This window comes from Mauremys mutica, chromosome 4 (assembly GCF_020497125.1).
Source record: "Mauremys mutica isolate MM-2020 ecotype Southern chromosome 4, ASM2049712v1, whole genome shotgun sequence".
Lineage (NCBI taxonomy): Eukaryota > Metazoa > Chordata > Testudines > Geoemydidae > Mauremys > Mauremys mutica.
Genome location: NC_059075.1, coordinates 157509080 through 157523097, shown reverse-complemented (window position 1 = coordinate 157523097; position 14018 = coordinate 157509080). Strand labels below are relative to the sequence as shown.

Below are 14018 nucleotides of genomic sequence, written 5' to 3'. Positions count from 1 at the left end.
CTAGAGCGTCACCAGGGTAACCTGGATCCCAGCCGGGGGGGCCAGCTGAGGTCTAGAGCGTCACCAGGGTAACCTGGATCCCAGCCTGAGGGGGCAGCTGGGGTCTAGAGCGTCACCAGGGTAACCTGGATCCCAGCCGGGGGGGCCAGCTGGGGTCTAGAGCGTCACCAGGGTAACCTGGATCCCAGCCGGGGGAGCAGCTGGGGTCTAGAGAGTCCCCAGGGTAACCTGGATCCCAGTCGGGGGCGGGGGCAGCTGAGGTCTAGAGCGTCACCAGGGTAACCTGGATCCCAGCTGGGGGGGGGGCAGCTGAGGTCTAGAGCGTCACCAGGGTAACCTGGATCCCAGCCGGGGGGGGGGCAGCGGGGGGCAAGAGCGTCACCAGGGTAAACTTGATCCCAGCCGGGGGGGCAGCTGGGGTCTAGAGCGTCACCAGGGTAACCTGGATCCCAGCCGGGGGGGCAGCTGAGGTCTAGAGCGTCACCAGGGTAACCTGGATCCCAGCCTGAGGGGGCAGCTGGGGTCATGAGCGTCACCAGGGTAACCTGGATCCCAGCCGGGGGGGCCAGCTGGGGTCTAGAGCGTCACCAGGGTAACCTGGATCCCAGTCGGGGGCGGGGGCAGCTGAGGTCTAGAGCGTCACCAGGGTAACCTGGATCCCAGCTGGGGGGGGCAGCTGGGGTCTAGAGCGTCACCAGGGTAACCTGGATCCCAGCCTAGGGGGGGGCCAGCTGGGGTCTAGAGCGTCCCCAGGGTAACCTGGATCCCAGCCTAGGGAGGGGCCAGCTGGGGTCTAGAGCGTCCCCAGGGTAACCTGGATCCCACCGGGGGGGGCAGCTGGGGTCTAGAGCGTCACCAGGGTAACCTGGATCCCAGCGGGGGGGGCAGCTGGGGTCTAGAGCGTCACCAGGGTAACCTGGATCCCAGCCGGGGGGGCCAGCTGGGGTCTAGAAGGTTTCCATGGAGACCCAGCTGGGGCCTGCCCTGGGGCTCATTTGTTCTGGGGGTGACCCCAAGTTCTGCCCCCAGCCATGGGGAGAGGACGGGGGTCAATAGGGGGGAAGGGAGCAGGGGGCTGAGTGGGGGTTGGGGGGACATGGAGGGGGGGCTTCACTCCCAGCCCCACTGGCTCCCTCTCCCCCTTGTGATCCCCCTCATCATTGGCCCCACGTCTCCAGGGTCCCAGTCCCCTGCCAGGTGGCTCCTGCTGTTATTGGGGGGGGCCCAACCACCCATCAGTTTCCCAGGAGCCGGCGCTGCGGGGGGGACCAGCCCTGGGGCCAGCAGGGGGCACCAGGAGTTGTCCCCAAAGGAGGGAAATAACCCTTGGGAAAGGGAGCAGGGGGCCTGGGTTTGGGGGTGCAGAGGACTCAGACGTTGGGGGCTGCGGGGGCTGAGGGGTTCAGGGCCGGGGGGATCAGTGTTGGCAGGGGAGGGGGGGTGTCGGGGGCTGCAAGAGGTGGGGGCGCTGGCTGCTGGGTCCCCCCGTGACTCAGCTACGAGCGCCCGGCGGTTTCACATTCCCGGGCTGGGGTATTTTTAGCCGCCTCAGCAAAAGGCCAGGGGTCAGGGAAAAGGTTACCCCGCCCCCCCCGCCTGTTATAGCCCCACGGCCCCTCGGCCCCCCAGTCACCCAGCACCGCCTGGAGCTGCCGTGGGCCACCAGAGACTCCTGCCAGCCTCCCGCTTCCGGTGAGAGCGATGGGGAGCACGGGGGTGTCGGGGGGGGACTGGTTCGGGTAGGGACTGGGGGAGAGGCTGGGGGGTGATTGGGCACTGGGGGGTGATTGGGGGGTTATTGGGGACTCGGGTGGGCTAGGGGTGATTGGGCATTGGGGGGTGTCTGGGGGTGATTGGGCACTGGGGGGTGTCAGGGGGGTTATTGGGGACTCGGGTGGGCTGGGGATGATTGGGCACAGGGAGGTGTCTGTGGGGTGATTGGGCACTGGGGGGTGTGTGGGGGGTTATTGGGGACTCGGGTGGGCTAGGGGTGATTGGGCATTGGGGGGTGTCTGGGGGTGATTGGGCACTGGGGGGTGTCTGGGGGGTGATTGGGCACTGGGGGGTGATTGGGGGGTTATTGGGGACTCGGGTGGGCGGGGGGTGATTGGGCACTGGGGGGTGTCTGGGGGGTTATTGGGGGCACTGGGGGGTGTCGGGGTGATTGGGCACTGGGGGGTGTCAGGGGGGTTATTGGGGACTAGGTTGGGCTGGGGGTGATTGGGGACTGGGGGGTCTCTGGGTGTTTATTGGGGGCAAGGGGGGGTGTCGGGGTGATTGGGCACTGGGGGGTGTCTGGGGGGTTATTGGGGACTCGGGTGGGCTGGAGGTGATTGGGCACTGGGGGGTGTCTGGGGGGTTATTGGGGACTCGGGTGGGCTGGGGATGATTGGGCACTGGGGGGTGATTGGGGGGTTATTGGGGACTCGGGTGGGCTGGGGGTGATTGGGCACTGGGGGGTGTCTGGAGGGTTATTGGGGACTCTGGGGTGGGCTGGGGTGATAGGGCACTGGGGGGTGTCTGGGGGGTGATTGGGGACTCTGGGGTGGGCTGGGGGGTGCCGGGAGATTGGGCACTGGGGGGTGTCGTGGGGGTTATTGGGCACTGGCTGGTGAATAGCAGGTTATTTGGGAATAGGGATCGCTGGGGGTGATTGGGCACTGGGGGGTGCGTGTCGGGCTGATTGGGCACTGGGAGGTGTCTGGGGGGTGATTGGGCACTGGGGGGTTATTGGGGACTCGGGTGGGCTGGGGGTGATTGGGCACTGGGGGGTGTCTGGGGGGTTATTGGGGACTCTGGGGTGGGCTGGGGGTGATTGGGCATTGGGAGGTTTCAGGGGGGTTATTGGGGGCACTGGGGGGGGGTGTCGGGGTGATTGGGCACTGGGGGGTGTCTGGGGGGTTATTGGGGACTCTGGGGTGGGCTGGGGGTGATTGGGCACTGGGGGGTGTCTGGGGGGTTATTGGGCACTGGGGGGTGTCTGGGGGGTTATTGGGGACTCGGGGGGGCTGGGGGTGATTGGGCACTTGGTGGAGTCTGGGGGGTTATTGGGGACTCTGGGGTGGGCTGGGGGTGATTGGTCATTGGGAGGTTTCAGGGGGGTTATTGGGGGCACTGGGGGGGGGTGTCGGGGTGATTGGGCACTGGGGGGTGTCTGGGGGGTTATTGGGGACTCTGGGGTGGGCTGGGGGTGATTGGGCACTGGGAGGTGTCTGGGGGGTTATTGGGGACTCTGGGGTGGGCTGGGGGTGATTGGGCACTGGGAGGTGTCTGGGGGGTGATTGGGCACTGGGGGGTGTCTAGGGAGTTATTGGGGACTCGGGTGGGCTGGGGGTGATTGGGCACTGGGGGGTGTCTGGGGGTTATTGGGGACTTGGGTGGGCTGGGGGTGATTGGGCATTGGGGGGTTTCAGGGGGGTTATGGGGGCACTGGGGGTGTGTGTGGGGGTGTTTGGGTACTGGGGGGTGTCTGGGGGGTTATTGGGCACTGGGGGTGTCTGGGGGGTTATTGGGGACTCGGGTGGGCTGGGGGTGATTGGGCACTGGGGGGTGCGTGTCGGGGTGATTGGGCACTGGGAGGTGTCGGGGGGGTGATTGGGAACTGGGGGGTGTCTGGGGGGTTATTGGGGACTCGGGTGGGCTGGGGGTGATTGGGCACTGGGTGGTGTCGGGGTGATTGGGCACTGGGAGGTGTCTGGGGGTTATTGGGGACTCTGGGGTGGGCTGGGGGTGATTGGGCAGGGGGGGGTTTCAGTGGGGTAATTGGGGCCACTGGGGGGGGTGTCGGGGTGATTGGGCCCTGGGGGTGTCTGGGGGTTATTGGGGACTTGGGTGGGCTGGGGGTGATTGGGCATTGGGGGGTTTCAGGGGGGTTATTGGGGGCACTGGGGGTGTGTGTCGGGGTGATTGGGCACTGGGGGGTGTCTGGGGGGTTATTGGGGACTCTGGGGTGGGCTGGGGGTGATTGGGCACTGGGAGGTGTCTGGGGGGTTATTGGGCACTGGGGGGTGTCTAGGGAGTTATTGGGGACTCGGGTGGGCTGGGGGTGATTGGGCACTGGGGGGTGTCTGGGGGTTATTGGGGACTTGGGTGGGCTGGGGGTGATTGGGCATTGGGGGGTTTCAGGGGGGTTATGGGGGCACTGGGGGTGTGTGTCGGGGTGATTGGGTACTGGGGGGTGTCTGGGGGGTTATTGGGCACTGGGGGGTGTCTGGGGGGTGATTGGGGACTCGGGTGGGCTGGGGGTGATTGGGCACTGGGGGGTGCGTGTCGGGGTGATTGGGCACTGGGAGGTGTCTGGGGGGTGATTGGGCACTGGGGGGTGTCTGGGGGGTTATTGGGGACTCGGGTGGGCTGGGGGTGATTGGGCACTGGGTGGTGTCGGGGTGATTGGGCACTGGGAGGTGTCTGGGGGTTATTGGGGACTCTGGGGTGGGCTGGGGGTGATTGGGCATTGGGGGGTTTCAGGGGGGTTATTGGGGGCACTGGGGGGGGTGTCGGGGTGATTGGGCACTGGGGGGTGTCTGGGGGTTATTGGGGACTTGGGTGGGCTGGGGGTGATTGGGCATTGGGGGGTTTCAGGGGGGTTATTGGGGGCACTGGGGGTGTGTGTCGGGGTGATTGGGCACTGGGGGGTGTCTGGGGGGTTATTGGGGACTCTGGGGTGGGCTGGGGGTGATTGGACACTGGGGGGTGTTGGGGGGAGGGGGATGCAGTAGGGAGGCTGAGGGTGGGGGGACGGGGTAAGGGACACGGGCCAGAGCAGCACGGGGGGGGGGTAATAGCGGGAGGGGGAGGGACTCGGGATGGGGGGACGGTCACGGGGGGGTGGAAATGACATTTCTAAGGCGGCAGCTGTGCCCGGGGTGGAATGTGGGGGGGGGGGACTCTCAGGGGGATCAGGTGGGGGGGGGGGCTCCCGGGCATCAGGTCCCAATCCGCCTCCCAGCTGCAGGCTGCCACCCTGAGCTGTGCGAGGGGGGGCTCGCCATGGTGATGGGGAAGGGATTTGGGAGGCCCAGATTGGGCACCCAGCCCCCCTCCCCCACTGGTACGTGCTGAGCAGCACAAGTCCCCCTCCGGCCCCCCCCCCCCCGCCCAGATGACTGAGCAGTTCCACCGTAATCACCAGAAGCCGAGAAATCCCCTCCCCCAGCCCTGGCTTGGCTGGCAGGGGCTGCGGGTCGGGAGTGAGGGGCACCGGCAGAGCTGTGGGGGGCAGGGCTGGGCTGGCAGGGGCTGCGGGTCGGGAGTGAGGGGCACCGGCAGAGCTGGGGGGCAGGGCTGGGCTGGCAGGGGCTGCGGGTCGGGAGTGAGGGGCACCGGCAGAGCTGGGGGGGGCAGGGCTGGGCTGGCAGGGGCTGCGGGTCGGGAGTGAGGGGCACCGGCAGAGCGGGGGGGGCAGGGCTGGCAGGGGCTGTGGGTCGGGAGTGAGGGGCACCGGCAGAGCTGGGGGGGGGGGCAGGGCTGGGCTGGCAGGGGCTGCGGGTCGGGAGTGAGGGGCACCGGCAGAGCGGGGGGGGGCAGGGCTGGCAGGGGCTGCGGGTCGGGAGTGAGGGGCACCGGCAGAGCTGGGGGGCAGGGCTGGGCTGGCAGGGGCTGCAGTCAGGGTTGAGGTCGGATCATCTGTCATTTCTGCAGCCTCCTCTCCCCTCCTCAGATGCCACCTGATACCCACCCCGAGTCCCAGCCTTGGCCAAGGAGCCCCCACCCCCAGGCCTGGGCTGTCTCCCCGCCCCACATTCCTGTGCTCTCCTCACCCCACTGGCTCCTTTGTGCCCCAGCCACTCAGGGCCTGTCTCCCCCCTCCCCCCCGGCCTGCAGCTGCAGTTGTGGGTTCTTGGCCTGGGGGAGCAGCCCAGGGGTCCCCCCACCGCGTTGGGGCTCCCCGCACCCAGAGTGAGCTTGTCACGAGGGGGCTGCCGCTTTGCCCGCGTAGATTGACACCGGTCACTCCGTGCACAAGCCCCCAGATTTTGCCCAGACCTGGTACTGCCCAGCTGGGCACGGGGAGCCCCCCTGGCCCTCGGGTTTCAAGCCTCAGGCAGGTCCCAGGTCGTACTACTGACCCCACAGCCAGGCGGCATCCTGGCACCAGGAGGGTTAACTCCCCCCCCATCGGGGGACCCAAAAATAGCTCCTTGCCCTTCAGAGGGGACACATGAGTGGGGGGGGGGGAGGAGGGGATCTGGTGTCTGGAGAAAGGTCAGAGCTGAAAGCAGAAATGGGGGGTCGAGGCAGGGCAGGGGCGTGCCTGGCAGGGAGGAGGGTACCCAGTGATCCCCCCTCAGAGCCTCCTGAGTAACCCCCAGACCAGACGGGGGTGCGGAAAACCCCACACCCCAGCTGGGGCAGAGATTTTGAGGGGGGATTTGGGGGAGTGGCTGGGGGTGTCTGTGGGAAGGAGGGAATTGGGGGAGCATTGGGAGTAGGGATTTGGGGGGGCTGCAGGGACTGTGCTTTGGCTTCCACACCCCCAAATCTGCCGCATTCCCCCGGACCCCTTTACCCCACAAATGCACTGTTCCCCCATAGGCCCTGCCCCCCTCCCAGAATGCACTGCATCCTCCCACCCGGCCCCCCCTCGGTGTCCCCCTTTCCCCGGGCGGGGCAGGATGAGTGGGGGGTGAATCAGCATTTTCCCTGGGGGAAATTTCCCCAGACACACCCCCCCCCCCGGGGTGAGTCAATGGGGATTTCAGAGGGGGGGGGCGGGGCAGAGAGGGTGCTTGGGGTAGGGGAGATGGGGAGGGGAGATGGGGTGCTGGGGCAGGGGGCAGTTTAGGGGAGCCGAGGGTGTCTCCTGACCCCCCCGCACCCCGTATTTAGGAGGCTGTGGCCCTTTAAGATCCTGGCCCCGCCCCTTCCCCGTTTCCGCCCGCGGTTCTATGACGTTCCATTTCGGAACTCGGAGACTGTGAGCGTTCGAAGCCGCCCCCAGTCACACCCTGCCCGCGCCGCGAGAGGTGAGCGGGGCTGGGAGGAACCGGGGGTGCAGAGTGGGGGGCGGGGAGCCGCCGGGGGGGGGCGCTGGAGGGGGCGGGGGTGCAGAGTGGGGGAGGCGGGGAGCCCCCGGTGCAGAGTGGGGGAGGCGGGGAGCCCCCTGGGGGTGCAGAGTGGGGGGCGGGGAGCCGCCGGGAGGGGCGCAGGGTGGGGGGACGGGGATTTGCCGGGGGGGTGGGGAGCCCCGGGGGGGGCAGAGTGGTGGGCGGGGAGCCGCCGGGGGGGGCGCTGGAGGGGGCGGGGGTGCAGAGTGGAGGAGGCGGGGAGCCGCCGGGGGGGGTGCAGGGTGGGGGACGGGGAGTTGCCGGGGGGGGCGCTGGAGGGGGAGACGGGAGGCGCCCGGGGGGCGGGGAGCCGCCTGCGGGCACAGAGAGACGGGAGGGGAGCTCTGGGTGAGGCAGGTATCGGGGCAGGGATTCCCCGGGGGGGGGGGAGTGGGGGCTGACCCCCCACGTGGGTGAAGAAGGGGACCCTGGGTCCCACGAGCGGAACAACCCTCGCCCTGGGGCCTGAGGCGCCTCCCCCCAGAGCCAGCTGCACCCCCCTCATTTCCATGCTGCTGCCTCTGGGTGAGCTGGACGGGGGGGGCTGGATCCCCGACACCCCGCGAGGGGAACCTGCTCTCGAAGTGACCTTGGGCTCAATCGCCCCCCCCCCCCCGCTGCCGGGTTCTGGGGCCCGGGCGATGCCCCCCCCCCCCCAAGGTCAGAGCCACAAGGTTGTTTGCGGCATCTCTGGAATGCGCGCGGGGGCGCCCCCTAGGAGCCAGCAGTGCCTCGCTGCTGACCCGGGTCCCCCCCCCGGGCGCCTGGGTCCCACTTCCCCCCCACTGCTCCCCGGAGGCTGTGAACTGCAGGGCCTGGGTCCCTCCCCCAGGGGCTCGGAGCATGGGGGGAGCCCTACTCGGACGCCTGGGTCCCCTCTCTCCCCCAGCGTGGCAGGGCTGCCATGCCGGAGCCCCAGGCCGGCACGTCCGTCTGTCTGGGCGGGGTTAACCCTTCGCGGCCCGTCTCTCCCCGCAGTCAGTCACGATGCCTCACCAGTACCCGGCCCTCACCCCGGAGCAGAAGAAGGAGCTTTCGGACATCGCCCACCGCATCGTGGCCCCTGGCAAGGGCATCCTCGCCGCCGATGAGTCCACCGGTAAGGGGGCTGCGGAGAAGGAGCGAGGGGCACAGGCAGGGCTGGGGGTGGCAGGGCTGGGCTGGCAGGGGCTGGGGGCCGGCAGTGAGGGGCACCGGCAGAGCTGGGGGGGGCTGGGCTGGCAGGGGCTGCGGGTCAGGAGTGAGGGGCACCGGCAGAGCTGGGGGGGAGCAGGGCTGGGCTAGCAGGGGCTGCGGGTCGGGAGTGAGGGCAACCGGCAGAGCTGGGGGGGAGCAGGGCTGGGCTAGCAGGGGCTGCGGGTCGGGAGTGAGGGGCACCGGCAGAGCTGGGGGGGAGCAGGGCTGGGCTAGCAGGGGCTGCGGGTCGGCAGTGAGGGGCACTGGCAGAGCTGGGGGGGGCTGGGCTGGCAGGGGCTGCAGGTCGGGAGTGAGGGGCACCGGCAGAGCTGGGGGGGCAGGGCTGGGCTGGCAGGGGCTGCGGGTCGGGAGTGAGGGGCACTGGCAGGGCTGGCGGGAGGGAGTTAGGGCTCGGGAGGGAGGGGCCCCAGCTGACACCCCCCCGGCCCCCAGGCAGCATCGCCAAGCGGCTGAGCTCCATCGGCGCGGAGAACACGGAGGAGAACCGGCGCTTCTATCGCCAGCTGCTGTTCACGGCCGACCAGCGGGTCAATCCCTGCATCGGGGGCGTCATCCTCTTCCATGAGACCATGTACCAGAAGGCCGACGACGGCCACCCCTTCACCACGGTCATCAAGGAGAAGGGCGGCGTGGTGGGCATCAAGGTGAGAGCGGGCGGGGGGGGGGCCGGCGGGACGGCAGGGGAGAGGCTGAGTGGCGGGGAGGGGTGGGACCGGGGGAGGAGGCTGAGTCTGATGCCGCTGCGGAGGGAGGGGCTGGGTTGGGGGTATCTGGGCTGGAGGGGACTGAATGGACCCGCCCCTCTGCCCTGCAGGTGGACAAAGGCGTCGTGCCCCTGGCCGGGACGAACGGGGAGACCACCACGCAGGGTGAGTGACGTGGGCTGTGCCCGCTGGGGGCGGGGGCCGGCCCCAGCCCCCGGCTCACGCTCTGTCCCCCCCCCAGGGCTGGACGGCCTGGCCGAGCGCTGTGCCCAGTACAAGAAGGACGGGGCCGACTTCGCCAAGTGGCGCAGCGTGCTGAAGATCTCGGAGCACACGCCCTCCCCCCTGGCCATCCTGGAGAACGCCAACGTCCTGGCGCGCTACGCCAGCATCTGCCAGCAGGTGGGTGCTGCAGGCCCGGCTCCCCACCGGGGGGGGGGGGGGGGAGCTGCTGTCTGGGGGTCTCTGACCCCACCCCCTGTGTCTGCCCCCCCAGAACGGGATCGTGCCCATTGTGGAGCCGGAAATCCTGCCCGATGGGGACCATGACCTGAAGCGCTGCCAGTACGTCACCGAGAAGGTGAGAGGGGCTCCGGGGCGGGGCTGGGGGGGTTCGGTGGGGGCAGGTGTGCTGGAGGGGCGGAGCCTCCCCTGGCTGGCCCCACCCCATCTCTGGCCCCGCCCCCAGGTGCTGGCGGCCGTGTACAAGGCGCTGAGCGACCACCACGTCTACCTGGAGGGGACGCTGCTGAAACCCAACATGGTGACGCCCGGCCACGCCTGCCCCAAGAAATACAGCGCTGAGGAGATCGCCATGGCGACCGTCACCGCCCTGCGCCGCACCGTGCCGCCCGCGGTGCCCGGTGAGTCGTCCCCCCCCCCCCCCCGGCCGGAGCCCCGGGCTCCCTGGGGCGCCTCCCTGCCGGGGCCGCTGCCCAGGGGGGCCAAGAGGGTGTCAGTGGCTGGGGCTGCAGCTGGCGGGTGAGCCCGTTCCCTGGGGGCCCCGCCCCGGCCGCCCCAGAGCCCTGGCAAACTCACCGCAGCCTCGGCCTGGGGAAGGAAAAGGACGTGAGTGGGGGGGGGGGTCAGATTCAGCCAGAGCCACTGGGGGGGGGGGTCGGCGGGTCCCCTCGGGCCCAGAGGTGGCTCAGGAGGTCGCGGGGGGGGGTCGGTGGGTCCCCTCGGGCCCAGAGGTGGCTCAGGAGGTCGCGGGGGGGGGCCCAGCTGCCCCCTTCTGACACCCCGCTCCCCCCCCAGGCATCACCTTCCTGTCCGGCGGGCAGAGCGAGGAGGAGGCTTCGCTGAACCTCAACGCCATCAACAAGTGCCCCCTGCACAAGCCCTGGGCCCTCACCTTCTCCTACGGCCGCGCCCTGCAGGCCTCCGCCCTCAGGGCCTGGGCTGGCAAGAAGGAGAACGCCAAGGCCGCCCAGGAGGAGTACGTCAAACGGGCCCTGGTACGTCCCCGGCCTAGTGCGGGGCTCAGGGAATGGGGGGCTGGATCCAGCAGGGGGGGCTGGCCGGCGCAGGGGGTTGGGGGGCTCGGAAGGGGGGCTGGCCGGCACAGGGGCAGGGGGTTGGGGGGCTCGGAAGGGGGGGGCTGGATCTGGCACAGGGGCAGGGGGGTGGGGGACTCGGAAGGGGGGGGGGCTGGATCCGGCACAGGGGCAGGGGGTTGGGGGGGCTCGGAAGGGGGGGCGCTGGATCCGGCGCAGGGGCAGGGGGGGGGCTCGCAAGGGGGGGGCTGCATCCGGCACAGGGGCGGGGGGGGCTCGGACGGGGGGGGGGCTGGATCCGGCGCAGGGGGTGGGGGGGCTCGGAAGGGGGGGGGGCTGGATCCGGCACAGGGGCAGGGGGTTGGGGGGCTCGGAAGGGGGGCGGGGGCTGGATCCGGCACAGGGGCAGGGGGTGGGGGGGCTCGGAAGGGGGGGGCTGGATCCGGCACAGGGGCAGGGGGTTGGGGGGGCTCGGAAGGGGGGGGGCTGGATCCGGCACAGGGGCAGGGGGTTGGGGGGCTCGGGGGGGGGGCTGGATCTGGCATGGGGGGCTGGCCGGCGCAGGGGCAGGGGGTTGGGGGGCTCGGGGGGGGGCTGGATCCGGCACAGGGGCAGGGGGTTGGGGGGCTCAGAGGGGGGGGCTGGATCCGGCACAGGGGCAGGGGGTGGGGGGGGCTGGGGGGGGGGGCTGGATCCGGCACAGGGGCAGGGCGTGTGGTACTGATCTCTCCCCCCCCCCCCCCAGGCTAACAGCCTCGCCTGCCAGGGGAAATACACCCCAAGTGGCCAGGGCGGAGCCGCTGCCAGCGAGTCCCTCTTCGTCTCCAACCACGCCTACTAAACGGGGGGTCCCCCCCGCCAGCCCCACCCCCGCTGCCTGCCCCGGCCTGCGGCTCCTGGCCTGCAGAAGAGCGTGAAGAACCCAGGAGTCCGGGCCCCCCTTCCCGTGCTGTGCGTGTCTCCGCTTGCGCTCCCCCTTCTGGTGACAGACGACACTCCAGGCGTGCAGCCCCCGACCGAGCTGCTGGCCCCCACCCCGGGGTGGGGGCAGGGGTGACCCCCCGATCCTACAATAAAGAGGAAACTATTTAAACAGAGCCCCTGGCTGTGAGCTTCCATGGGGGGAGGGGGGACACCCCTGCTGCAGATGGCTATGGGGGGAGCCCATGATGGGGGGGGGGATCGCAGGTGCGCCCCCAGCTCAACATCTAATTGCAGAGGCTCCGAGGTGACAAGTGTGGGTGGGCCCTGCACCCACCCCCGCGCCTGGAGCTGGGGCCGGGCCCCCATTGCCCTCCCACCCCCACCGAGCTGGGGCCGGACCCCCCCGGCCCTCCTGCGACCCCCCCACACCGCCCCTGAGCTGGGGCCGGGCCCCCCCGGCCCTGCTGCGACCCCCCCCCCCACACCCCCCGAATCTGGGGCTGCCCCCCGGCCCTGCTGCGACCCCCCCACACACACAGTGGCGGTGCCGGGCCCCAGGCCGAACCCACAGACACCCTGAGCCCAGGTTGCCATTTGACCGAAATGCCGATCAGAAACGGGGCGGGGGCGGCTCTGGGCTGGTAAGTCCAATCAGTGGGGCTAAGACAGACTCCCTGCCTACCCCAGCCCCCCACGGCTCCTGGGGGGGGCAGGGGTCTCCATGCGCTGCCCCACCCCCAGTGCCGGCTCCACAGCTCCCGTTGGCTGGGAACTGTGACCAATGGGAGCAGTGGGGCCAGTGCCTGTGGGTGGGGGCAGCGCATGGGGACCCCGACCCAGCTGTCAAGGGGCCGGAAATGGCGGCCGCTTGTGGGAGCCGTGTGGAGCCAGGGCAGGGAGGGAGCCTGGATTAGCCCCACGGCGCCGCCAACAGGGGGCTGCCTGAGGAAAGAGCTGCCCGGCCAGAGCCTGCACCCCAAACCCCTCCTGAACCCCAACCCTGAGCCCCCTCCCGCACCCAACCCCTCCTGAACCCCAACCCTGAGCCCCCTCCCGCACCCAACCCCCTCCTGAACCCCAACCCTGAGCCCCCTCCTGCACCCAACCCCTCCTGAACCCCAACCCTGAGCCCCCTCCCACACCCAACCCCCTCCTGAACCCCAACCCTGAGCCCCCTCCCGCACCCAACCCCCCCTGAACCCCAGCCCTGAGCCCCCTCCCGCACCCAACCCCCCTCCTGCCCCCCAACCCTGAGCCCCCTCCTGCACCCCAGCCCTGAGCCCCCTCCCACACCCAACCCCCTCCTGAACCCCAACCCTGAGCCCCCTCCCGCACCCAACCCCCTCCTGAACCCCAACCCTGAGCCCCCTCCTGCACCCCAACCCTGAGCCCCCTCCCGCACCCAACCCCCCTCCTGCACCCCAACCCTGAGCCCCCTCCTGCACCCCAGCCCTGAGCCCCCTCCCACACCCACCCCCCTCCTGAACCCCAGCCCTGAGCCCCCTCCCTCACCCACCCCTCCTGAACCCCAGCCCTGAGCCCCCTCCCACACCCCAACCCTGAGCCCCCTCCCGCACCGAACCCCCCCTGAACCCCAGCCCTGAGCCCCCTCCCGCTCACAACCCACCTTAACCCCACCCCTGAGCCCCCTCCCGCACCCCACCCCACTCCTGAACCCCAGCCCTGAGCCCCCTCCCACACCCCAACCCCCTCCTGCACCCCAACCCTGAGCCCCCTCCTGCTCCCCAGCCCAGAGCCCCCTCCCACTCCCCACCCCCTCCTGAACCCCAGCCCTGAGCCCCCTCCCGCACCCAACCCCCCTGAACCCCAGCCCTGAGCCCCCTCCCACACCCCAGCCCTGAGCCCCCTCCCGCACCCAACCCCCCTCCTGCCCCCCAACCCTGAGCCCCCTCCTGCACCCCAGCCCTGAGCCCCCTCCCACACCCAACCCCCTCCTGAACCCCAGCCCTGAGCCCCCTCCCGCACCCAACCCCCTGAACCCCAGCCCTGAGCCCCCTCCCACACCCAACCCTGAGCCCCCTCCTGCACCCCAACCCCCTCCTGAACCCCAGCCCTGAGCCCCCTCCCACACCCCAACCCCCTCCTGAACCCCAGCCCTGAGCCCCCTCCCGCACCCCACCCCCCTCCTGCACCCCAACCCTGAGCCCCCTCCCGCACCCACACACCCCCTGAACCCCAATCCTGAGCCCCCTCCTGCACCCAACCTCCTTCCCAGAGCCAGCACCCTGACCCCATCCTGCACCCTGCCCCGCACCCCCTCCTGCTGCCCAGACCCATGAACACGAGCAGTGGGGAGGAGTTCAGCATAGCGACTGCTAATGGGAAGGGGGGAGGTTTCGAAGAGAAACCGTATCAAACCCTTACTAAAGCCTGGGTATCCCGCCTCCACGGCGCGCGTGGGTATCCCGCCTCCACGGCGCGCGCCTGGGTATCCCGCCTCCGGCGCGCCTGGGTATCCCGCCTCCACCGCGCGCCTGGGTATCCCGCCTCCACCGTGCGTCTGGGTATCCCGCCTCCGGCGCGCCTGGGTATCCCGCCTCCACGGCGCGTCTGGGTATCCCGCCTCCACGGCGCGTCTGGGTATCCCGCCTCCACCGCGCGCCTGGGTATCCCGCCTCCACCGTGCGTCT

The 14018-nt window shown here is 70.4% G+C and overlaps 1 protein-coding gene across 1 annotated transcript; it reads left to right on the top strand.

The window, feature by feature from the left end:
• Positions 1-6815: 6815 nt before the first annotated feature.
• On the top strand, positions 6816-11540 carry ALDOA (aldolase, fructose-bisphosphate A). Its single transcript, XM_045013340.1, has 9 exons — positions 6816-6965; positions 8025-8145; positions 8676-8887; positions 9058-9112; positions 9189-9349; positions 9444-9527; positions 9636-9810; positions 10205-10404; positions 11189-11540. The coding sequence occupies exons 2-9, from the start codon at positions 8034-8036 to the stop codon at positions 11282-11284; spliced, it is 1095 nt and encodes a 364-aa protein (XP_044869275.1). The 5' UTR covers positions 6816-6965; positions 8025-8033; the 3' UTR covers positions 11285-11540.
• Positions 11541-14018: the final 2478 nt, after the last annotated feature.

Bases quoted from the DNA above. Each gene is read 5' to 3' on its own strand.
- ALDOA (XM_045013340.1), top strand. From the start codon at position 8,034: ATGCCTCACCAGTACCCGGCCCTCACCCCGGAGCAGAAGAAGGAGCTT. The intron at 9,113-9,188 runs GTGAGTGACGTG...TCCCCCCCCCAG, and splicing joins CGGGGAGACCACCACGCAGG to GGCTGGACGGCCTGGCCGAG. The intron at 9,350-9,443 runs GTGGGTGCTGCA...CTGCCCCCCCAG, and splicing joins ACGCCAGCATCTGCCAGCAG to AACGGGATCGTGCCCATTGT.